This window comes from Felis catus, chromosome B3 (assembly GCF_018350175.1).
Source record: "Felis catus isolate Fca126 chromosome B3, F.catus_Fca126_mat1.0, whole genome shotgun sequence".
Classification (NCBI taxonomy): domain Eukaryota; kingdom Metazoa; phylum Chordata; class Mammalia; order Carnivora; family Felidae; genus Felis; species Felis catus.
In genome coordinates this window covers 136,893,048-136,920,063 of record NC_058373.1, presented here as the reverse complement: position 1 = coordinate 136,920,063, position 27,016 = coordinate 136,893,048, and the positions used below count along the sequence as shown (strand labels likewise).

The window sequence follows — 27,016 nt, the reverse complement described above, 5'->3', positions numbered from 1 at the left end:
GTTCATACTCTATGTTGCAACTCGTCTCTCCTTCCTGATAAGAGAAGCTAAAACTATGGAATAATTATGTATTCTTGGCTTTGGAAACACAACATGCCTACTGAATAATCAGATTGAGGTCAACAATTAAGATCAAACTTCACAGCACTTATCGGCCCCTGTTAATAGATTTACTCAGCCTGTCTTATTATCCACCTCGCCGCCACCACCGTAGAAGGCAGGCTCTGTTAAGAGCAGGACTCTGTCTTATTCACTCCTTTATCCCTAACTCTTGGAACAGGGCCTGACACATAGCAGGCACTCAAATAAGTAATTTCTGAATAAAATAATTAATAAATTCTGCTCAATTTGATGCGAAATTTCCTATGTGGCACACCCACCCACGTGTTGTCCTCTGGTAAGGAGTCATTGTTGCCAAAATCATTTCTTAAGACTGTTACGTCTATAACATAACCTTCATCTTCTAGGCTTTGCTTTGATGAATGAAATTAACTTGTAGAAGAGGTAGTTCATGAAATGTCTATTTTTTTTTTTAACTTAAGTTGAAAATGACACCGACCATGTTATTTTTCTTTTTAATCTTTGAGGCTAAAACGGATTTGGGGTTTCTGAGACGGCTATTAGATTTCATTATCTCCCTTTTATTGAGAACAATGAGAACATAAAGCACTTTTTTTAGCAGCTTCTAAAACATATACGGTATATGGAAATTTCTTATACTTCAAAAATGGTAGGAAGACATCATATTAAATGTACAGTGAACCAGGGGTTCAGCAGACCTCTCTGGAAATTTTTGTAACAAAGGTCAACAACTCACTCTCTGGGGGATTTGAGTACAAATCTTTTTTTTTTTTTCCTGCTTTTGACTCTAATTTTAAGGCTATCCATCATAGGCCACCATGGTTTTAATATAAGCTTTATCTGTTACATAGCCATCTTTCAGAGGTACTTTAAAAGAAAAAGTAACTCCTCTAAGATTGAGGGGCTTACAAGATGCCTTGGCAACACGGCATAGTTGAGGCAGGCTCTGAGGCCAGGACACATAAAAGGTATATTATCAGAGCAGAAGGTACTTAGCAGTCAAGATCACAGTCTCCTGCCAACCTGCCTCTTGAGAAGAGCTACATCAAGTTTGAAGTGAGTCTGTTCACACTCTCCTTGGCGACATATGGACAAAGGGCAAGTGAAGGTACCACCTGTTCATTCTTCATTCCAGCTATACAGACAATGTTCAAAAACAAGCATCAGTGGAAAAGCACAGAGAAACTTAAGTTCCCCCTTCAGAGACCTGGCAAAAGAGCATCCTTCTAGGACAAAATGGAATAAATGAAGTTTGTCGTACTACTTTGAGAATGTGAAGGATCTGGTAACTCCAAAATCAGGTGAGAGTTCAAAAGCATTAGATAAAAGGTACCGGGCTCACATTTGTCATCACGATCGTGAACATTCTTTGCAAGAAACGATAATAAATCTGATCACTGGATATGATGTGTGGCAGACAGGCATATTTCTGCAGTAGCTTCTCATGAGTTCTCCATTTTAAGGAGGCCGCAGCTCGCTGCTCGGCGGCTGTGAGTGCCGGAATCAAGTCAGGCAGAGATGACAACTGAAAAAGAAAGCCCATCAGAGGATGGATGATAATAAATCCACCACAGCATTCCAGCGAATTCTTCAGTCTTACAACACACTGGGGAGAGGGACATTCTCGCTCACTTCACAACTTAGGATCTCGGTTGTCACAGGGAGACCGTTATCCGGCAAATTCAAGTAAGTATGTTTTAAAAATTCCGTAAGTAAAATGAACAGTTACTGGAAACGAAATTCTGAAATAGAGAATGGGCTCACAATCCCTCTGACAAAAGTAAAATTTGTTCTACTTCACTGTTGGAAAATTGTGACCTTCCAAATTCCTTCTCTTCTGTCCTCACCAGACGCTATTCTTGGAATGATAATTAATGCTAATAAAAACTGAAAATGTGAACGTAACCTCCAAGGGCAGGAAGAATCACGGTAATACAAGAATTGGAGAGGAAATTCAGGCTGTTGAAGCTCCGAGAGACATTTACGAAGCCCTTGTTAATATGGGGCAGACACTATTTTAAATATTTTCCATCCGTTCTCTCCTCGTTCCCTACAACACCTCTGCGGAGTGAGATCATGTTTGTCACATTCAGGAACTTCTTTGATACAGGACGTTTACCTTATTTTCTTGAACACTGCTTTCTCCACCGGTAGACATAAGTTCAAGGATTTCTGGAAGATGATCTATGAGAGCATCTAGTACCTTTTAATAGAGATATTGGTTACTTTTATGGCAATTACTGTTTTTCTAGTCTTGGATTCGTTTCATACGTCCATCTCTGTATCTGTCTCTCGATACTGTTCAAATAGTCTAGACCGGAGACAGCCACTTCTACACAACCAACATGCTGAAAACCTGCCTCTCGGCTTTTAAAAAGCAACTGAAGTTAGATAACACCCTCTGCAATGACTAAATATTGAGGAGTTGAGCTTTGACAAGCCCGTACTCATTTGAGTGAACGGGATACACTAAATGCATCATCAACGTAAAGCACTGCAAAGTTTCCACAAGTATACTCCCCAAACAATGCTAAGAGAAAGAGAGATAACATTGAATGTACGATTCCGATTGTGGAAAATAAAAACCTCTTCACAGAAAAAAGTGGGAAATTTTTAAACTACAACAAAACAGTAACAGTGACTGGAACTAAAGGTATTCTTTTGTCTTGTCTACTTTTTGGCATTTCCTAAATTTTCCTTAATAAGCAAATATATGTAGGTATTTTAAAAACCTAGTATTTTTTTTTAAAGATCTCAATTTCCAGTCTATGATACAATGGTACATTGTCTTAACACTTTTGGGGATTGCCAGCTAGAAGAATTCATGCAATTCCTAAGAAGAAGGCGGGGAAAGGGCATTGAAATATTCAGACTTAACATAAAGGAAGTAAAAACCAAGGAGTAAGAAGATATTACCTCCAGTGATTCATCTTGTAATAATGTTATCAGTTCTTTATGTATTAAATATACTCCAGAATTCAGAAGTTTAGAGACCTAAAATGCAGCAATAAAGTCTCTCAGATTTAAAACTACTAGACATCTAAAGGTTACAATAATAATTTTACAAAATACATCCCTGTTAGATACTTCTTCTGAAATGAGACTAGGTTACAACATACATATAAAAATTAGATTTCTAGAAAAATTAATTGCCTACAAAACCAGCTTTTTAGTCTCCTTTATGACACTCTGGAGTGTGGACACGTGAGAATCGGCAAGTAAGTGCCCACATGGGCGCAGCAAATGTAGGAAGGATTTATCAGAGTCATAATTTTCGTATCATAAGCAATAAGCCCATGGATGCCTCCAGCTCATATTTTAAAGTCTTACAGCGGCCAACAAGGTCTCCCAGGATAGTGCAGGCACATGAGCATTCGCCCTGGCTCAGCACCTCCTAAAGGGGGCAAGTTCTACGGAAGGTCTGTGTGATGCAGGGACAGAGGGGAGTCCCAAGCAAGCAAGACATCAAAGACTTTTCCCATCAAAGACTTTGATCAGCACAAAAGGAGCTGGAAGGGTCTAAGCTAAACTCCCCTGTGAACAGGTGTGGGTTTTTTTCCTCCTCCAGACAAAAACAGAACTCACAATGATAAATCCACCAGTTTCTACTTCTTTCTTTCTTTCTTTCTTTCTTTCTTTCTTTCTTTCTTTCTTTCTTTCTTTCTTTCTATGTATTGGGCTTCTGGGTAAGATTTCAATGGGCAGGAGGGGGTGGGGGGAAGTATTTTAAAAACCTCTGCTCTACGGGGTTGTTTCTGACTCATTCAGAATATTTTCAAAATACTATTTTTCTGAAAAACAAGAATAAAGTTAGGATATAGGAAAGTAATTATCAGAATTTAACAACAACCCTGTAAGGAAAACTTAAACTCACCAGTGGATTTTCACTGCTCAAAAGGACAAACCCAGACTAACAATTCATTTTTGGAATAGAGGATCGTGAACAGCCTACCTACATGGTATGACTGAGGGAACATGGCAACTAGCCACCCAGCAAATAGCTAGATCAACAACTGCCAGACTCACTCCTACCAGTGAAATATTTTTATGTACCCATTTCAAGATGTTTCTCTCTCTGGTGCTAACATGTGATGTCCACTACAAAACACAAATAACGATGAAATTTTAAAGGGATAAAGATAAAAATAAGTAAAAGCTCTAATATTACATAAACATTGCGTTCTCAGACACGAACCTCATGAAACCATCTCTGGACCATTAATCTAATAACTACAAGCATGCACGGTAACCAAGACTAAATGCTCACTTAAGGCGCACCGGAGACAGAGATTTCACTCAGCCGGCCAGTGCCCTGTGTCCCGTCCCATCCTCCAAAACACACTGTGCAACACTGGAAGTATTTTAATTAGTTACACCATTGAAAGACAATATTTCTTAGATTTTGCACAATGAACGTTTCGTTCACCCCAGAAAAAGTGTTATTCAAAAGAATACTATCACCCAACAATCAAGAGTCTCAAGCAACATAATCATGATGCTACGGGCTCCTCGTGCACTTATAGCTAATCAAACAATGCTCTGATGTAGGAACCCAGTGCAAGGAAGGGGCTGAAATATTCTCGTTGAGAGTAAGAATATTTAGATACCTCTTTTGAAGACAGGAAATATTTTATTGTGCCATTTACAAAGAGACATTTATATTTGGAAGTTGATAACTTACAGTTTATACGTGCCTACTGCAACTATGTAAGCATACACGTGCTTCCTGGGATCACCCAAGACACGTATCCAGATTTCAACCTCTAGGGTTAAGAAGTTAATTACATCCATCGGAAATGTTTAAATTCACTTTTGCTTCTTCCACTCAAGAGAGTTATAATAGCTGAACCTAACAGGTATGTTCATAAAACATGATCCATTTGCACAAAAAGCAATAAATAACCTGTCACTCGATTTTCCGTTTACTCTCAAGTTCTTGAGTTTAGATGCAAAGTTAACTATTAATATTGTAAGGCATATAAAACCTGGTTTTACTTCCAAACCAAAGATACCCATATTCACACCACAATGTCTGGCTTAAAGTCAGCACTTAATAGAGGTACGCTGAATGAATGGATCAATAAATGGTAAATGAATATAATGTGCTTATGTAAATGACTTCTGTCAACATACTGAAAAGAGAATTATGGAAATTTTAAAATAACAGGACTAAAATATGAAAGCGATATGGAGCCCATATCATATAATAAACCTTTATAAACAGAAGTGTACAAAATATCCCAAACTCATCTAGCATACATAGGTGGAATTAACAAACGTCAAGTGCTAACACTTCTTCACACTTACTTCATAAAAGCAAATGGCAATAGTGTATCTGACTGGTACTTCAGGGTCATGACAAAGGCAGAAGAATGTAGAATAGAGTTCCATGTGGAAGTTTTTAGGATCAACAAAAACAATCATGGCCTGGTGGAGGTGGAAGGGAGAAGATGAGTGGGAAGGAGAGAAAAACGTGCATCAATACCTAATATTACAATCATTTCATTTCAATTGAAATCATGTCCTCTACATAATAATTTAGGTGGAAATCACATTTGGAAGATCCAAATGCATGCATATGGCTCTACTTTATACATAAAGTTAAATATAAATTATACTAATATTACTCAGGACCTACTGTCTACACCAGACATAAGGCTAAGCAGCAGGGTCATAAATGGCCATGGTTTTCAATGCTATCTATTCAGATATTTTAAAGTTATCATCAAAACCTTTTGTCAGTACAAATACATGATCTATTACCGGAAAGTTATAAGCACAGTTCTTCCGTACTGAAATATATTTCTTCTCCTGCTCTAGGATTTGGGGTGGAATCTGATCTTCATTGTGTCCATTTTCTTGTTGCAAACCCAGCGTACACAGCTTCTTATAAAACTCCAAAAATCGCAAGTGTTGATCTGGAGTAAAAATTCCTAAAACAAATATAGAACCTTTGTTCAACATTTTCACTGAAAACAAAAATAGAGAGAGAAAAGCAAAATACAACACTTACATAACGGGAACCAACTACTCGGGTAAACCGTTAAAGACCATAAATAAAAGCAACAGTGAGGAAAGAGAACCTCTTATGGAGAAATTCAATGGGTCTATTGTTTCACCTTATGTTGATTTTAAGAACACTTCAATTTTAACAGTATAAACTATGCAATGCAGGAACAACGACTGAATGTCTGCAGCACGTATCACACTACAGACCACTGACGAGTCACTACAATAATAATATATAAGGACCATTACTGCAATTTACTTCTGATAAATATTCTAAAATTGCCTGCAGAAAAGACATGTATGTGTATCTGCAGAGAAAAGAGTTTAAAAACTCAACCTAAAAGATGGCAAAGTAAACTCTAAATATTTTTGATCCACAGACTCGTTCCACATTAATAAATTATCTTAGAGAGCAAGGAACTCATCATATACTGCAAACCTTATTTTTAACGGCCAATTAAAAGTCTATAATATACCTGCTGAAAAACGTTTTAGTATAGCAGATGGCTATAACTTAATTTATGCTTACATTATTATAGGAAGCTAAGAACTGAGTAATATGTTCAAAATGCCAGGTTATGAGTATTATTCTAAATTCTAAGCTGAACTGCTCACATGATATATTAATTACCCAACAAATAGTTAATAAGTGTATACTTGCTATGCACCAATAGTTAATATAACTACATCATATGCCAACCGATACCATATTTTATATGAATATAAAATATTCAGAAATTTAAAGGGCCATGACTACTTCTTTCGGTCACTGTTCTTTCAAATAGGTTCTGTTAGGGAAAAAGTCATTCTTAAATGTGCTCTAGCTTATGCTACCAAAAATCTAAGACTTCTTAAGATTCTACACCCTTAAAGGATAGGTTCCACAACTGAGGAGCTGCAGTCTAGTGGCTGAGGCAGAAGACAAAAGAAAAAAATTATCCACGATCTTGAAATTCTCAGGGTATATCATACCATAGAGTCCATGGCATAGTTTTCCTAAATGGAAAGATAAGGAAATAAGAATGGATTCGTCCGCTTTGAAAGATTTTTCACAAAATGATTTCACTAAGGGGAGGATAGTTTGACTTCTGTCATCTGGAAAACAAAACAAAACAAAACAGACTTTAGATCTAGTTGCCCACGCTGCACATGGAGAAATGCATACATACAGATTCCAGAAAGGAAAGTCACTGCGTTGGCCACACGGCCACGGAACACGTCGGCAAGCCCTGGTCGCAGAAGTAGCAAGAAGAGGGCTGAGATCGGCAAAACCTTTTCACGCCAGGCTCAGGGGCTCGGACTCGTGGAGGGCCACCGGGACCACATGTCAAGAGTGCTTACAGGCTAAAGAGCTTTGAGGATTGAGGCTTTGAGGCCGAATAACTACAGAACCCCAACACCGCGGACGTGAACGGAGGACCAGCAGGCTTAGGCCGCAGGTCTCACGTGTTAACGCGTAACTCACGCCAGGGGGCAGCTTTTTCTGACTGAAAGTGTTAGCTTATAATATGTCCTGTTTATTGAATTTCTCCACTTTTACTTATATGGCACTTCCTTAAGAAGTTCATTGATATTGTGGGGGCGTCTGGGTGACTCAGATGGCTGAGCATCCGACTTCGGCTCAGGTCACGATCTCACGGTTTGTGAGTTCGAGCCCGGCATCAGGCTCTGTGCTGACAGCTCAGAGCCCGGAGCCGGCTTCGGATTCCGTGTCTCCCTCTCTCTCTGCCCCTCCCCTGCTCACGCTCTGTCTCTGTCTCAACAATAAACATTAAAAAAAACTTTTTTTTAAGAAGTTAATCCATACTTTAAGTATGTCTGCTTAGATTATAAATTTCTCATATATCCCGACATTTACACCTTGATTCTAAATACTCTGAATTTCCCATAATTCTCTTGAACTGTCAGAAAGGAATCGCTATTAAGGGTCTGACAAGACTAAGCAAAATGCTGCAACAGGTTTATTGGTATTACTATGACTGTTACTATCATTACATTTCAGGACCACATCTACCATTTTAACTAAATGACATTTATTAGACATTCATTGTATTCCGTACAGAACACGCATTATCCTAAGTAGAAGTAGAGGGATGAGTAATAAACGGTCTGAACTTGAGAAACTCACACCAGCAAAGAAGCCAAACACAAAAACTATCACAAGACGATGTGATCGCTATTCTCATAGTTGGTATAAGGCACGGGTCTGCAATTTTTGTAAACGTTCTAGGCCTCACAGTGTATCTGTCGTAACGACTCTGCCGCTAGGGCCCAAAATCAGCTGCAGACAATACGGAGCCACGTGGGCATGGCTAGGTTCCAATAAACTTTATTTACATAAGCAGGCAGCAGCAGGATCTGGCCTGCAGACCACAGCTGGTGTAGCCCAGGCATAAGACATTTACAGAGATAATCAGAGAGGAGACTGTATTTGCAGTGAGCACTGAAGGAAGTTGGTTAGGAGGAAAACAGAAGGGAGAAAAAACAGGGAGAAAAGTGAATATGCAGAAAGGCTGGAGGTGTGAGCGGATTTCACGTGCTAAGGGAATGACAAGTGGTACTGGAGCGGGAAGGAACGGCAGGGAAAACCGTGAACATAGGTTGCGCCCAGATCTGTTCCCAACCGAGTGTGGACAGTGAGGGGAGAGAGCAAGGAGGGGGCCGAGGCTCCTAGACTGAATGCCCAGGGGTGCCTCATCATCAGGACAAGGAGATTCACTCACTCATCTATTTTCACGTATTATAGTTCTTACTCCTCTGGCTCATCATATAGGCTGAATGATTATTCTGGAACAATCATACATAATTATTGGCCACACTGCAATAATCTTTAAGAGGCTCTCCTAGTTCAGGGTAAAATGTTGTTCATCCAAGTAAACATAATCCTACAATTACACAATAGAGTTTCGCACCCAAGTACTTGACATTTACTCCTCCAAGTTTTACCACATCAAAATGGTTAATGTTTACTGATAAATTAATGTCCAGCATTCGTCAAAAGTCCAGTCATATGCTCACAGAGGAGCTAATTGTCTCTGTGACGTCTTTGTGATTCGACTGGCACAACACGAAGAAATACCTCCTTACCCATTCCCACTCAAACACCTCATCCCAAAGTTTTCCTCCCCACGGCCACGAGATTTCTAGCATTAAGATATTAAGGAAGGAATATTACTGCTTTAGTCAACATCTTTCCTAGGGTCAATTAGTTAAGCAAGTTAAAGGCGAATCACCAAACCCGTTCTTATCTCCCCACACAAGGCAGTTAACCATGGACGAGCGAAAAGAGAGAGGTCTGGAACATGCAGTAACACAGGGTGCCAGGAAGGGTAAAAGCAGCCACAGAGAAGGTGCCACAAGAGAAGGAACCAGAAGGAGACAGAGAGGAAGGGAGGCTTAATATTCATCATAAAACAACATAAGGAATTCTATCCCTTATCTGTCTTCACTCCCTATCAGTTACAAAACAGGGGAAAACACTGCTTTCGGAAGCAAAGGTGCGTCCGCGGGAAGATTTACCTGTGTCAAACACGTCAAGCAGATTAACCAAGGTTTCGAAAGCAGCAAGCCGCACACTGCTGCCTTCATCCCTGGAGAGTTCTATTAGCTCAGGGAGCACCACGCTTTTTGTAAGTTCTGTCCTGCACAAGAAGCAACAGAAGAAAATAAGTCAATTCAATGAATTATAGCAAGAACTTACGAAGCGAAAGTCATGGGGCCAGGTACTGCAGAGAATAGGAAAAATCATGAAGACCCGGCTCCTGCTCTCCCGAAGCTTGCAACCTGGCTGGAAAGCATGATATAAACATAAGAAACATTAACAGTAATTGTCTAATTACTTAAATCAATTCTACTTCCACCAGGATAATATTATTACCTGCAGAGATCTTAATGACTAGAAGTTTATATTAAACTTTATATATTGTAAAAGTTTTCCATTTTAAGCAACTTCAGCAAATGATCTGGACTAGCCAGAAAAACCTAACAGTAGCGACCACAGAAACCTTCACAAAATCTTTTTATCTAGATTTCAAGGGATGCATTATTTTTCCATTCACCTAAAATACAACATTACAGTAACTAATTCCTACATAGAAGAATGATACGGGACACTAGACGCTCTCTCTGAAAAGAATGAAACACAATACCCATGCTTTCAGGACATATACAACATTTATAATACAATCACCAATGGTTCTCGTTAGATACTTTAATCAGCCACTGCTTATTCACCAAAATGAGATGCTACTACAATGACCCGTGCTGATAAGGGAGACTTATAATGTGATGCATTATCATGTGTCCTTCCTAGACACGTGATGGAAGACGGCATGAATTATAATTTGATAGAGAATGAGAAAGTCACTGAGAGTTGCAGAAAACCTGAAAAGATTTAGAGCAGAGCACAAAGACTCTAAAAGAACGCTGTCAGGCAGAACTTTCTGCTATGAGGGAAATGTTTACAAATTGTATCGTGGCCACATGTGGCTACTGAGCATGTAACATAAGGTCAGTAGGGGCACCCGGGTGGCTCAGTCGGTTGAGCGTCCGACTTTGGCTCAGGTCATGATCTCACGGTTTGTGAGTTCAAGCCCCGCGTCGGGCTCTGTGCTGACAGCTCAGAGCCTGGAGCTGCTTCGGATTCTGTGTCTCCCTCTCTCGCTGCCCCGCCCCCACTTATGCTCTGTCTCTCTCTGTCTCAGAAATAACATTAAAAAAGATTTTTTTTTAATAAATAAAATCAGGTCAGCATAACTGAGGAACTGAAGTTTTAACTTTATTTTACTGAATTTAAATAGCCAAACATGGCTAGCGGCTACCTTATTGGAGAGTACCGGCTCTAAGGACTTGCGCGATCAGAGAGCCAAAAACTGTTTCTAAGAAATTAATCTATGAGAGGGGGGGAAGGTGGTCAAAAGTACAAACTTCCAGTTATTAAATAAATAAGCCATGGGGATGTGCTGTACAGCATAGTGACTATAGTTAACAATACCGTACTGTATATTTGAAAGTTGCTAAGAGAGTAAATCTTAAAAGTCATAAGAGAAAAAAATTCTGTAACTGTGTAAGGGGACAGGGGTAGCCAGACTTACTCCGATAATCGTTTTGCAATGTATACTGACTCATGTTGTACCCATGAAACTAATATGTTTTATATCAATTCAGAACGTATTTGCATGCTGTTGAAAACCTTGAGTTTATTAAGAATGAAAGACGGTAGTTTAAGATAAAGATCTCATCCCTATTTACAGGCAAAAGTTACTTCCATTCAGTCTTTCAAATGACTTTTCCCCCCAAGAGTGGTATACTGATGCAAACCCAACTTAATTATATCTGGGTATTAAAGATAAAAACAATCAGAATCAAAAGGTCTTTAATAGCTGCACAATGATTTCTTAATGCTGAAAAGGCAAAGTGAAAAAATCAAATCTGGGTATCATCAGTGGTAATAAGGACATGTCAGTTTCAACCTACCAACACCAACGGGGATTTCTCATTTTCAACTACGTTAAAGCCACTAAACACTATGGCACTATGTATTAAAAGAGCGCTTTTATATGTTATCAAAATTTTAAAAAACGTAAGAGCTATATAAAAATAGATAACCTATAACCCTCTACTTAAAGAAACTTTGAAAGTTTCTGATAATGTACGGCCTCCAGGCTTCTATCCTGTTGATGTTATTATATACATCCTCTTTGGGCTTCAGCTTCCTCATCTGTAAAAAAGGAACAATTACTATCCATCCAACAGATGATTGTGAGGATATTAAGCTCACACAAGTGCTTAGAAGAGTGTCTCACACATGGTAAATATTATCTAAGTGTATACTAATGTTATTCATAAATTTTGATATACACTGATTCTTTATACTTATCTCTAAAAATGGAATAATACAGGTAAAATATCAGCAAAAATTCTGTGTATATTATAGAATTCAAAAAGATTCTAGGTTTATGCTTCTCCCAGTAGGACACGAAGATGTTTCCTGTGCCTTTGCTAGCACTAAAGATTTATCACTAACTTTTCTGATTTCATTGGTAAAAGGAGCATTTCACTACTGTTTTGTAAATATCACATATTATTCAGTAACTGTCTGTCTACTTGACTACATCTCTGGTCAAACTCCAAGCACCTGGACGACAGGACTGTATCTTTTGCATTATTACATCATCCATATGTAACCCATAGCTTATGGTAGGTGCTCAATGCATATTCATTAAATGCATCGATCTCTCTACAACTAATGAGGTTGAACAATGAGATTGAGTACATTTATTGGACACTTACATTTCTTCTTTATGAAGTATATTATTTGTTTTCTTTGCCCGTCTGTCACATTATAAAAGTAAAAATAAGGCATCGTGGCAGACCCACACATGTAAGATGCAAATATTCTCTCATTAGTTCCTCTGAACAAGCTGGATTAGGGCTGAGTACCTTCTTCAAGAAGCAGATGTGGGCTATACACTGCCTGTGCTGGTATATTTATGAGAATATCCTTTTCTTGACTTCATATGCAAACTCCACTCTGGCTAGGGCAGAATTGTAGGTCATTATCCTTTGTACTAAAAATGCCTTTGGCATATAAGGATTCGGAACAAAAATCTGGGGACGGCCTGATTCTATTATTTGTGTAGGAGTCCAGTCTTATCAGCCAACATGCTAATAATTATAACCTAACCCTTCCGTGACATCAGAAGGCAGGGTATGTAAAATACAGGGTGAGGGATAGCAAGATGAATGAAATAAGCAAGCTTGCCCAGATGGCCAAACTGGAATTCTGGGGTCTCGCTGTGTGATCCAAATCTACCCAGGTGCTGGCCATGATTTGGTGCCACCTGATGGCAGCAGCCTGATCAAACTAAGCACCGATGAAGGATGATCCTGAGTTCCACGGTTGGCCAGGTCAGCAACAGCAACTCAAGGAAACTTCTCATCTGTTTGTGCCTTTTCCACCAGCCTTTTTAAGGAGCCTAGGCTGAAAGAAATACTGGGGACCCAATCATCTCCATCTCTTTGTTAAGAAGATAAAGTTGCTTAGCCCTCCCCTACATCAACGCCCTTCCAGTCTGAGAGAAGACGAAACTCATGGGCAGAGGACAAGAACCAATCATCAGTCCCATTATGTCTGAATTCTACAATCTGCCTCTGACAAAAGCAATCATGGATCTGCTTTGCGTCACTGTAGTTTGTACTTATCATACAGTATATACTCCTTTTGTATCTGGCTCGCTTCCCTTAACATACTGATTCTGAGACATATCCATGCTGTTATACTGCATGTATCAGCATGACATTCCTCTTTCTTGCTAAATAGTACTCCACTGTATGGACATACCGTATTTTATTTTTCCTTTCATCGATCAGTAGACATCTGGATTGTTCCAGTTTGGGTGTTACAAATAAAGCTACTATAAACATGTGTATCTAACACAGCTCTTGTTATGGATATATTTTCACTTCTCTTGGGTAAATAATTAAAAGTAGAATGGCTAGGCTGTATTAAAGATGTCTAGCTCTGAAGTAAATGCCAACTATTATATTATATTATATTATATTATATCATATCATATCATGGGAGATTGGAAGGTTGTTGATTTGATAATATTCAGGAATGTGATAAGTTTCAAATTAGTCTTTATGTACAGTGTGAGATAAGAATTAATGTTCATTTTTTTTTCTCTCATGAATATCCAGTTATCCCAGTACTGTGTTTTGAAGAGATTTTCCTCCTTGAACTGCTTTGGCATTCTGTTGAAAGTCAATTGGCCACATATATATGTGTGTCTATTTCTGTACTCTCTTCTGTTCCACTTATCCGTATCTATTTTTGTATGTATCCTGAAACATCTTTAAATCCATTAATTAGTTCTAATAGTTGTTTTGTAAATTACTGAGGATTTTCTATGTAAACAGTGATGTCATCTACAAGTAGAAATCATTGTAAATTACTGAGGATTTTTCTGTGTAAACCGTTCTGTCATCTACAAGTAGAAATCATTTTACTTTTCCCTTTCAGATCTTTAGACCTTTAAGATTTTTGTTTTCTTGCCTTATTTCAATAGCTAGGACATCCCATACAGTGTTGAACAGAAGTGATAAAAACTATCCTCGACCTGTTCTTACCTTTAGGAAAAAGCATTCAATATCTACCATTAATTATGACGTTAGCTGTAGGTTTCTCATACATGCCTGTATCAGATTGAGGAAGTCCCCTTCACCCCTAGCTTCCTGAGAGTTTTTATCACGAACGGATGTTGAAATTTTGTCATACGTTAATAATGGGGGCATTTTCAGGTTATCTTACTCGTCATGTCACCAGAAATTTGATCAATTTCTTCACAAGTATATTCTTCCAGGGCACCTGGGTGGCTCAGTCGGTTAAGCGACTGACTTCGGCTCAGGTCATGATCTTGCAGTTTGTGAGTTCAAGCCCCACGTCGGGCTCTGTGCTGGAGCCCGTTTCGGATTCTGTGCCTCCCTCGCTCTCTGCCCCTTCCCCACTCACTCTCTGTCTCTCAAAAATGAATAAACGTTAAAAAAATTTTTAATTCATTTACAAAAGTATATTCTTTATTTCCTATCTGAGCACTGTATGTTCTTCCCCTCCAACACTGAAGAATCTTTTTGTAGATTCCACATTTGTTTCTTTTTTCTCTTTAGTCATCCCTGTATAAAGAGAGGTCTATTCCATACGGTTGTTTTCCTGCAAACACATGTGCACGACCTCTTCGTTATACTATTCACTATTAATCTGATTATTCTAAGAACTGTCCTCTTTGATCCCAAGCTAGTGCACAATCCATAGTTAGTGTTATGCAGACTTCAGTTCTTATGGATATGCCAGCTGGACAAGAATCTCTTAATTTTTCTTCCTGATCATCTTATTAAATGAAGAACAATTTCTGGTGCTCATTTCTGATTAAACTAAAGTGGTCAGTAATTGCTCCCCTGCCAGCCACAACAAACACAAAACTACAAACCCAAGTCTGTACTGTTCTTGGGCCCTATTCCCATACTTCCTATTCCCAAGTGCCTTAGACCACAACTCCCAGCACAGTAGTGGGCAGCCTCTCTCTTAAATCAGCAGCAGTCTCGGAAATATCTCTTCCCACCTCCTTTCACTCATCTCAGGGCTTCTCCTAGCCTTGTGTGTAGAAAATTCCTGTTGGTGGTTATCAGAGCTTAACAAAAGTCCTAATTTCCAATGCCAAAAGAAAAAAACTGTATACGTCTCTTTAGTTTTATATATTTATCAAAGAGAGAATAAAAAATATGAATCAGATCATAGTAGTTTTTAGCCAAGACACCATGAAAATCCTATGATTATATTCTAATAGCACATGAGAATTCAAAATTAAATGAATTTAATCAGGCAAATTAATTTTTTGAGTGAATTCTAAGTTAACAAAGTAGGTAGATTCTAGCTTTGATTTTGTAAATGAATCCTTAAGCAATAATTCTATATTAATTTTCAGAAGGCAAATGTGAACACATCTGACCAGCCTGTTTTTAACAGTGGCACAATGTCAGATGACAAAACATGGAATACAAAAAGACAATGATATATTCTCCTGATAGGTTCTGATCGTGATTAAGGAGCACAGAACTGGGCAAGACTGAATTATTTATGGTCCACAATGATCCAGAGTCAGCCTAGCCTAAGAAGATCTATCAGAAAGAAGCTAGTTCTGAAATCAAAATTAGAGAAAGGATTACTCTGTTACATTGTTAAGCTTCTAACACAACACTTAAATCCTCCGATTCAGCAAGGTGGACAGGACAGAGGACCTGAATCTGTATGACATTCTGAAGTCATCCCAAAGCCTTAAATACTGGCCCCCATTTTTTTGTTGTTGTTAAGAACTATACAAATGGCAACAACCTGATTGTCCCTGCTTGTGAAACAAAGAACCAGGTGAAAACAGTGCAACTCCTATTAAAAAATAAGAGGTCTCAAAGTTTTTTCTATCAATTTAGAATCCTTTAAAAAAAAAAACAAAAAACTATTTCCCATGATGGTTCTAAGATAAAACTTCCTTTAATATCATACCTTACCATGAGATCAGTTTTTATGGGTGAAGAGGAGACTATCAGCCCTAGGCATCTCCTTCCTGAACCTCACACAACCAAAAGGCAAGAAAAGACAGTGGAAATGCCAAGGTGTACAGGAAACAAAGACTTCCACTGAGTGAGCCCATCTGAGAGGACCCAATAATATGTTGTTCGCCCAAAGGAATGCTACTGCAATAGTCCAAGCGTGGTTTATATTGGGACATTTTCCCTTCTCGGATCTAGGTATCTGGATGTTAACTAAAGCCAGTGAAGGTGAGAAAGAAAGAAATTAACATGAAGTAAATGCTAAGCAACTTCACTTTAATCTAATCTCTTTTAATCCAGACACATCAGGAGGTACTCGTTGTTACAATCATTTTTAAAGCTCATATAAATTTTAGCCCTTCAACAAGCATGCTTTCATGGAACACACAGGCACAGCATATGCATGTCTGACTATCCAGAAATAAGTATATGACACAAGGAATTGAAATGATACTTACCCAATGCCCTGAGCTATGTTCTCTAATTGCCGACACATACAAGATCGAACTTCATATTCCACATCTTGACAGAGTGATTTTACCAGGGGAAGTATCTCTCTTTTAATGCTTAGAAGGCAAAGAAAGGAATGTGCAAGTGGGTATTTTAGACGAAAATTTTCAAACAGTTATCATCAAAATCTTAGCTTACCCTAATAACAAACATATTTTAATGTAAAGCTTTATAGTCTAGAATGGATTTTCACATGTCATTAAAGTTTGGAGGTTATCTCCTGTTACTTGCAAATCATATACATGATTGGATCTTTGTAAAATAATGGTTAATTTTGGATTCACAATTAAACATCTTAGCTAAGATAAAAGGTTACACAGGCAAGTGGAATATCTAGCAACTATCTACCAAAATACTCTTCAACTTTATATTTTATTCTGTGCCATAATTATATAACATTCCAATCTTTCCACTTGGTTATTTATCATCTGGGCAGAGAGGAGCATATACATTATAAACATTCCCCATAAAGCCTCAAAATAAGAGAAATTATCCAAAATAATGAATTTATAACAATAATGGAAGACATCAGAAAGTCTTATCTTTATGTACGGTTGGACAGTTTTTGACGTCTATAGAATAATACCATTTTATGCTCAAAACTACACTCAGTGTGTGACAGAGAAGGCTAAGGTGAGAAATAGAAAAAGTTAACCGTGTTGATTTGAAGAGCCACGAGATCAGAAGAAATGCATCTGAATAGTAGACTAGGTAGACTATAAGAATTCTACAGAGTTAAAACAGCTAAACTTGTATGTAGTATGGAATAACATAATGTAAGTCTAATATAATAGTAAATCACACGACCGTCATACATTTTAAATCGATTTAATTGAATAAAGTAGACAAAAAATTATATACAAATACTCACGTATGGGCATCAAATTTGTTGGTCATTTTTCCTAAAATTTTACAACTAACTAAACGAGACTGGACAGTTTGGGAAAGCTGTGCCTTGGAAACAAGTGGGTTCAAAATCTAAAGAGAAAATATTTAGAGAACAAATTCACAAAGTTTTATATATTCTTGCCACTAATGTCAGCTATTTTCCTCAAGGAGTATTTTAAGATGCTAAGTGTTTTTAACAAACCTGAGTTATAACTTGAGGTGTCTCATAACCTGAATCACCTTGTTGACCTTCTGCGTTATTAAAGGGAAGATGATGATAAATTACATAATTAAAAAACAACCAGGCCGGGGCAAGGGGGGCGGGGAGGGGTGCCTGGGTGGCTTAGTCAGTCAAGGGTCAGACCTCGGCTCAGGTCATGATCTCATGGTTTGTGGGTTGGAACCCTGCACCGGGCTCTGTACTGACAGCTCAGAGCCTGGAGCCTGCTTCAGATTCTGTTGTCTCCCTCTCTCTCTGCCCCTCATCTGCTCATGCTCTGTCTCTCTCTTTCAAAAATAAATAAAAACGTTAAAATAAAAATTAAAAAAAAAAAAACAACAAGCAGGTACACAAAACCTGAATTAAAGCTTATGATGAATTCTGTAATGATCTGTGTACACGTAAAGTGTAATTACTGAAATGCACATCTTCAAAAGAAAAATAAGCAAATTACCAGACAGCCTGAAATTTGTGTTCCATACAGATTAATTTTTATATTTACCCTAAAGGGATACAAAACATTATAGCTTCAAATAGATTCTATTAAGTAATTCTGACATCGGCAATAACCCAAGTGTGATACTGTATTGCGTACACGCCGGGCACCCAAAAACTCAACAGCATGACATATTATAAAGAACTATGAAGATCAGATCCTGATTCTGGCCCCTGCTCTTAATCTGTCCAAGTAATCTTGCTGTTTCTTATTTCTCATCCCAAGATTTCTCATCTACTTAAAATGGAAATTAAACTGTCACCCTAAGGTCCCTCCAAGTTCTGAAACTCTATGACTCTAATAAAAAGGTCAACTGGTTTTTTTCCTCTCCACAAAGAAGCCAGAAATGCTGAATGCATAATGATACATATAATTTAAAACTCGAAGACCTGAAACAAAATAAACTGCATGCTTAAAATCGTAAACATCACATAAAATAATATATGGCATTCGGGGGTAAAAACTGCCTTCTACTACATAGCACTCTTCAAAAAATAGAAGCAACAAATGTCAACATTACGTTCGACATTTAAATATCTGTTAATCACCGAGATGTTTGGCACAAAGTATACAAACATCCTCATAATGGGGTAAATCTTCCCATTTTCAAGCTAGTGTTTTGGCACTGAGATAGGACCGCAAATTGTACGGGGGCAAAGGAAGGACGAAAACACTTCATGAAATACACAGAGGACATTTCCTCAACGGAGCGCTACTTTTTTCAACCAGGACATGTTTGAAAAGAATCTAAGGATGATGTTCAAAGAGTGAAAAATCATTTCATTACAGGATAAATTTCCTTTCTAACTTTCTTATTCTCCCATTTTAATTTACTAGAACTTTGAGATGAGAACATATTAAATAATGTTAAAAATTAAAAAGCAAACAAACTAGTAACAATATTTGCAACAAACATAACAAAGGATTGGCAACCTTGAAAAATAGTACATATAAACAGTGATCAAATGATATGACCAGACAATTCCAAAAGAATAGAACTGATATAAACATATGAGAAAATATTTAACAGCGTAATAATCAAAAAAAATTCAAATTAAAATATAATCCCATTTTTTGGCTCATCAAGTTACACTGGAATGCTATTGGTGAGAACAGTCCAGAAACAGGCATTTTCACATATTGCAGTAAGAGCCCTAAGAATCTGGGGGCGCCTGGGTGGCGCAGTCGGTTAAGCGTCCGACTTCAGCCAGGTCACGATCTCACGGTCCAGGAGTTCGAGCCCCGCGTCAGGCTCTGGGCTGATGGCTCGGAGCCTGGAGCCTGTTTCCGATTCTGTGTCTCCCTCTCTCTCTGCCCCTCCCCCGTTCATACTCTGTCTCTCTCTGTCCCAAAAATAAATAAAAAACGTTGAAAAAAAAATTTAAAAAAAAAAAGAATCTGAATGCCCTCTGACCCAGTAATTCCACTTTTTTGGAAGCTACAGTTAAGAAAATTATCTGAGGGGCGCCTGGGTGGCTCAGTCGGTTAAGTGTCCTACTTCGGCTCAGGTCATGATCTCACAGCTTGTGAATTTGAGCCCTGCGTCGGGCTCTGTGCTGACAGCTCGGAACCTGGGGCCTGCTTTGGATTCTGTGCCCCCCTCTCTGCCCCTCCCCTGTTCGTGCTCTGTCTCTCTCTCAAAAACAAACATAAAAAAAAATTTTTTTAAAGACAATTATCTGAAAAACAGAAAAAGCTCTACAGAGATGTTTACTAATGCCTCATTTTATTAATAAAATACTGAAAACAGGTTTAAATGTTTAACAAGTAAAATATTTTGTAGCTACTACCAAATGAGTTTAACATAACATAGGAAAATAATCCTAAGTGAAAAACAACCACATACACATTCAACATGATTATGAATATGGCAAACAAAAAACATATACAGGGAAAAAATCTGAAATGAGTTTTCAGATTTTGGCTAAGTACAGAACCACGATTTTTCTTCCTATTACTTTCTGTGCTGCTCATACTTTCTATAATGAACATGTGTTGCTTTCAGAGTGGGAAATGACCTTATTCTTTTTTTTAAATACCACTTTTCAGTAAAAACAAAAACAAAACCCCTGGAGTGACTTACTTAATAGCACTTACCAAAATATGTGTGTGTGTGTGTGTGTGTGTGTGTGTGTGTGTGTGTATTGCATTACCTCATGTTTTAGGGTTTCTTTGGGCAATACTTCTATTACAGAGAGAAGAGTTTCCAACCATGCATTGCTGACACCTGATTGACACAAGGAAAAAGAAAAAAAAAGTCTCACAAATTAGTTTTAACTCAGCCATCAAGTGACAGCACTATTTAATAAAATGGGGTATAATTATTTTTATTACTATTTTAAGAAGTTCCTCTATTTTCTTTTTTGCTTTAGCCAACATCTAGAAAACATTTATATCTTTAAAAATAATATGGGGGAGGGAATACCCTTCAGCCAAAATGTGTCATTTTTGCTGTACAATAATAACACAAACATAAATATTAGAAAATTCAAAAATTCTAAGAGGTAAGTACAGATCATAAGATAAATTAATGTGTCTTCAGCTTTCTAGGATCCTAAACTTTGCGGGGTTTGTAAGGAAACAGCCATGGCTATTTTTAGTCATACTCATGGTCAAATCTTGGGCAGGATAGCCTCATTCACTTATGCTCATCAGGCTAACGAGATCCCAAAGGCCTTACAGCCACCTCCAGGAAACAGTAAGCACAGAACTAACAAGCCAGGCTGCTGACCTGCATCCCTGTGCTCCAGATGTAGCAGAATGACTTGGAGGAAGGAGTGGGCATATGTATGAATTGACACTGATTCTTCCTGTAGAATGGTCCGGAACGACACCGCAGCCGTTAACTGCATTTCCACTCCCGCCACATGCAGGACTTCCTGTGTAATCAGAAAGAGTTCGCTATTACACAGAGGCGAGATCGGAAACTCTAATTTTTAAAAATCCAAGGTCATAGAAACCAAACACAGTCAGAGTCCACAAAATAACTATATATGACCTTTAAGGATATGCACTTCCTCTTATTACTTTAAGAAAACTATTATTAATCTGCTCCTTACTGTTTAACTCATTAGACCACCAAAAAGCTTAAATGTTGTAGGCACTCACAAAATAACATTCCATTGTTTTTTTTTAATGAAAATTATAAATATATATAAACCTTTTAATAATGGAATAGGGATTTTTGATAGATTTCAATTTCTATTTTTGCATTGCATTGTACAGTTCACCATCATACCTAGAATAGGAATGTCAAAGGTCAAAGGTTTTCATTCCCTGTATTTCTATTTCAAAAAATAAACATTAAACATTCTACTATAAAAAAGGAATACACTTAAAGATTGTGTAAATGTGTCTTCCCCTTTAGATAACTGACAAGAATATAAATTACCATGAAGTAAACTGTTTTTAAAAGAAGGAATTTTTTAAATATAAGAACGTTTCTAAAAATTAATTATATCCGTAGCCACTCCTTAAAAAAAATTGTGACGTATGTTCAAAGTTAAAGACTACATGAGATACTAATTTTCAACACATCAAAAAGTAAAAACAAAAAAAACAAAAACAAACTTTCATTTAAACCTCATCAAAGATACTACCTCTACTTCTCTATAAGAGAGAGAGAGAGAGAGAGCTCGAGTGTGTGTGTGTGTGTGTGTGTGTGTGTGTGTGTGTGTGTGTGTGTGTTAGCTAAAAGCATTACTTTGCTGCTTAATCAGTTATGTCAATTATGGGAATTTCCCTTAAATGCCTACTTTATAACTAACATAGTAAAGTTCGTAGAGTAACGTGGAACAGATATGAACAACAAGGTTTCCTATCTGTGACCTTAAGAAAATTGATCTTTCCGTATTATTTCCTAATCTAGAAAATGTGAATTCTAGTACCATCTTCTCAGAGATTTAAATCATTTAAACAGAGCTTGCACGACTTACCAACTTGTGCACACTGGGCATTTAAGTAATGACCACTGGCCATCCACGGGGCTCCTCTACACGAGGCCACCTAATGGGAATCTCATCTTGTCCACATCTGAACTGATCTCTCTCCCAAACCTGTTCCTCCTCCCATCTTTACCTCCACAAACAGTGAATGACAACTCTTCCCTTCTGGTCGCCGGCCCCAAAACTCTGGGGCCGGCCCTTAGCCCCTCTCAGCCTCTCACTCACCACAGATGGCCAACCAATCCTGACACAGAGTCTGACCACTTTCCACCATCACCTCCGGCCTGAGTTACCCCAGGAGCCTGTTAACTAGTCCCGGATGCCATCATGGCACCTCTACTGTCTAGTCTCTACACAATAACCTGAGAGATTCTTATAAAACACAACTCCGATCACGTCACTTAGCAGCTCAAACTCCCCAGTGGCTTCCATCCCACTCAAAGCAAAAGTCAGTCCATTCAATGACTTCCCAGGTCTGTTCCCACTGCCCACTTTTCCCAGACTTCCACATGACTGGCTCCCTGATCTCTCTCGAGCCTCTATTCAAGTATCACCTTTCCAAGGAGCTCCTCCCTGAAGACCTGATTTCATACTGAGAGCCACCCCCCCGCTCAAGCTCTCATCACCTCCTTTATATTACAGGTCTATCATCGCCACTGTCCAACATGCTCATATGCTTGTGGTCCGTCTCCCACACCTGAATACAAGCTGCAGGACCGCAACAGTGTCTGGCTGTTGCGCTCACCGCTGCACCCCACCTCCTAGCACACAGCAGGCATTCAGGAAGCGACTGCCAGATGACTGAGTATCCCTTACCCTTTCACCTAAAGTTTCTGCTCTTGGCGCTCTGTCCTTTCACACACATTTTCCACATCTCCTAAAGGATGACTTCAAGAGATGCTGAGGTGAGTCCTAAAGATTAGGGATTGGCAGAATTAGACACAAGGCAAAGCAAAAACAGATCACTAGAAATGCATTCTCAACCCTCCATCGTGTCCATAAGGGGATGTTCCTGCCATCTTCTCCCCCAGCATCTGTGCAACCAGGATGCAGACCAAATACCCGGCCTTCTCGATTCACGTGGTGGGACCACGGCCAGTAATCGTTCTGGGAGATAACATGTCATCCTACAGCAGAAGAAACCGACTCAGAGTCGTCAAGTATCCTGCTGAGGGCCAGCAAGCTAGCGATCGGCACCTGTAAGACTTAACCCTTCCTTGTCTGCCTGATGCCAAAGCTAAGTACTCCACTCCTCCTCATGGACTCTGCACTTCCATTCCTCATCCCATTCATCGGCTCAAATCAATCCCGAACCTTCATGTGGTAGTGTGGGAAATCTGGCAGCGGCTTCACTGTGGCAAACGTTTAAGCGGTATGGTTAATTCCCAGGAAACCTACAGCACGTTCAAACTTTTGTATCACACACACCAATGTCATTTTACGAGTTTCCGCGGCCAATAGTCAATTATATATCTTAAGAGTTCTTGGCTACAAGAATAAGAGAGGGAATGATAAGGCGTAAAGCAAAAGCAGCGACTGGTCTCTGAAATCAGCCCTCCCATATCCCCTCGTTTTACTGTTTCCAAAACAAACACGTGTTCCACACTAACTATTTTGGATTTGGAAAACACTCTTCCAAGATTTGACGTGGCCGGTATACATCACTTACAGGTTTCAGAACGCACGGCTTTTATTTAGCAACAGAAACTACTTTGCAAGGAAATATCAACATGTATTGTGAGGGCCACCGTGTTCATTCCGGTTCACGTGAGTCTGCTGTTTTAAGTTCCAAGAGATGTCATCCTGCCCCCTCTTAAAGTCATTAGAGTCTTGGGTTTTGTACGTATGCAAACGTTATGCAAAAGAAGAACGCGGGAAGCTCTCCAACTTCGTATCTTCTTACTGTATTACTTAGTCTTGACTCCCGCAGCAACATTTGCCCCAACTATTTTGCATTTAATTTTCGAAAAATCCTCAAGTCTTATCAGGATTTGGGTGTTTCTCTTGTTGTGCTGACTTCAACATCTGGGACTGTCCACTGTTAAGAAACCAGCACAGACTAAGAGATTTTATCACTGCTAAAACTCAACTGACTCCTAAGCATATTTTTCTGAAACATAATACAATAAGCATTTGATACTTACCAGTAAGTGTTCTCCTCCACAGAGTCACACCCTCTGGACAAACATAGTGAGATCCATACTCTCTGGGTAAATAAGTGTGCATCCTCATGGACCTTGGAAGACACTGAAAAGTAAATTCCTCTATTGCTTAAGTGCATGCCTTACTGGCAGTTACGTTCCTCTTACATACTACTGTATGGCTGGCATTCCAACTTGAATTCCTCAAAAATGAAATGAGACATTTGATAAACGAGTTAATGGTACATTTCCAAGTTTAAAAAACTATTCCCGCTTAAGGAAGGAAAATGTACTAGACACTTCTCTGCTCAAGTTAGCATGAACTTTAGTCCTCTCTTTGGTTAGCATCAACGGTACGAGAAAGCGTTTTGTACGACATGTTACGGTCCTGGCCTAGAGGGAAACTGCTCTGTCTCCAATAAGCCCACATGGTATACCTCGAAAGATATTGCTCTTTATTATATACAACACAGAGAAGCATTACACAAATCACTGGCTTATTCCAAAAGAACAAAATATTTTGGATTCACACATTTGGAAACTAAACTTACTGAATTAAACTGGTAAACATATTTACCACAAATGGCGCTGGCTAAAGGTAAAGGAGAACTAAAATTACAAATATCTTTGTAGATTTTTAGAGAGACTATCACTGATCATTTTGAAGTTAAATACTAGGGATTTAAATATTAAAACACTGAAGACCTAGGACACATAAAATATCTGGGGTTCCGAGGGTCACAACCGTGAGAATTTTCAGTGACTAACAGTAACAGTAAGCAGCTCTTTCCACTATAAAAATGGTGACGTTTATAAGACTTTAAAGCTGAGTTAAGTGTGAATAACTGGAACATACCAACTCAGATACCTTTAACAATTCAGTATACCTCATTTGTTTCCCCTATCGCTGACCGCCAGGCTCTACACTAAAATAAAGGGTGAGGAGAACTAGTTGGGAATCCTGAAAGTCAAAATCCGAGAGGGAAAGGGGGAAAATAAAGTGGAGACAGGAACAGGAACAAAAGGGATGTCTTTTATCCTTCTTTAAATCTGTGTTTCAGTGATTAGCAAGGTTCATGAGGAGGTACACATAACAATATCCCAAAGATCTCTTTCCATAAAGGAAATACCAGTGGTAACTATCATACCACTACTGTAGATGTGCAATGAAATGTCCTTCCATGCAAAATCATGACAACACCGGGGCGCCTGGGTGGCTCAGTCGGTTAAGCAGCTGACTTCGGCTCAGGTCATGATCTCGCGGTCCGTGAGTTCGAGCCCCGCGTCGGGCTCTGTGCTGACAGCTCAGAGCCTGGAGCCTGTTTCAGATTCTGTGTCTCCCTCTCTCTGACCCTCCCCCATTCATACTCTGTCTCTCTCTGTCTCAAAAATTAATAAACATTAAAAAAAATTAAAAAAAAAAAACCATGACAACACCAAACAAATAAATGCATTTCAAGACAATGGTTTTGAAACTGAGCTTCTAATTAGACTACTCCGCCCAGTCATTTTGACATATAATATGTTAGAGTCATGTAATCTCATGATTTAGGCCGAGAATGTAAATAAAAAGCTATATATATAACACTGCAAAGAAAAGATATGCTTATCAAAGAAACATCTATTTGCTCGATATAGCACTGAAAGTAACCATATCAAACGATCCACTGTAGCCATATTTAATTAGTTGAACACATTTTGATAAAATGATAAACTGTTTTCTTGGAGGGGCAATCAGCGTTGGAAAGCACACCAAATGTCTATAACCAAGTGGAAATTGGGCTTTCTTTCTAGTCAGTCTGTCCTAATCTAGTCCCTTCTACTCTCTGTCTAAAGCAGCCCAATGAAGATCTAATTTTGATAATTTAATTTTAATTTCATTCACAGCTATTTATTAAGCATCATACTAAGTGTACTGGGAAGCTGGAGAAAAGTCAAACATTGTTCCCTACGTTTGAGGGACCCCTGTTGCTTCCAAATATTTAAACATTCAATAAATGTTTAGTTACATTCAAGGCTGTGCCAGGTTCTAGAGCCTTAGCAATGAGCAGGACTAGCAGTGCACCTGTTAGTGCCACAGTTAAGACTGTAATAGGAGCCAAGGATGAGAAGCGCAGATGGCGTAAGAACACCTGACAGGGGACCTGATCTCTCCCAAGGAGAGAGGATCACGGAAAAGTGACACCCAGCCTGCGCAGAGAGAAAGAGATAACGAGACAAAAGCTGGATAAACACGAAGAGTGCGAGGGCAAGCGCTCCTGGCACTGAGAAATAAGAAGGAGCCTGGCGGACTCGGGAACCAAAAGGCCACTGAGACTAGAGCACACCGCGAGAGGAGGGGCCGAGGCTGGGGAAAACAGAAAGAACCCCAGTTACGCAGGGCCTCAGATGCACTCAGTAAGAGAACACTCAAATCGTAGTCTTAAATGCTTTGAAACAGCATGCAGACCACTACGATGAAAGTGAATCAGAAAGCAGAGAGGTGGGTGGAACGGGAGGGAGGTAGTGGGAAGGGACCACTTGGAAAACCATGACCCTCATCCGAGCAAACCCTCACGGTAGCCAGGACTAGGGTGAAGGGGGTGTGGTTGGAGAGAGGTGGGTGGATTCAAAACATATTTAA

The 27,016-nt window shown here is 38.9% G+C and overlaps 1 protein-coding gene across 1 annotated transcript in view; it reads right to left on the bottom strand.

Annotated features, from left to right (window-relative positions):
* Positions 1-27,016, bottom strand: part of PPP4R4 (protein phosphatase 4 regulatory subunit 4) — a 104,009-nt gene that overhangs the window by 28,116 nt on the left and 48,877 nt on the right. The window contains exons 4-14 of the mRNA XM_011283478.4: positions 21,040-21,187; positions 20,462-20,535; positions 17,576-17,682; positions 16,653-16,760; positions 9,610-9,731; positions 7,063-7,185; positions 5,845-6,014; positions 5,389-5,508; positions 2,998-3,075; positions 2,201-2,284; positions 1,424-1,606 (exon numbers count right to left, since the gene is read on the bottom strand). Coding sequence (XP_011281780.3) covers positions 1,424-1,606; positions 2,201-2,284; positions 2,998-3,075; positions 5,389-5,508; positions 5,845-6,014; positions 7,063-7,185; positions 9,610-9,731; positions 16,653-16,760; positions 17,576-17,682; positions 20,462-20,535; positions 21,040-21,187 — 1,317 coding nt within the window. The remainder of the gene's footprint in view (positions 1-1,423; positions 1,607-2,200; positions 2,285-2,997; positions 3,076-5,388; positions 5,509-5,844; positions 6,015-7,062; positions 7,186-9,609; positions 9,732-16,652; positions 16,761-17,575; positions 17,683-20,461; positions 20,536-21,039; positions 21,188-27,016) is intronic.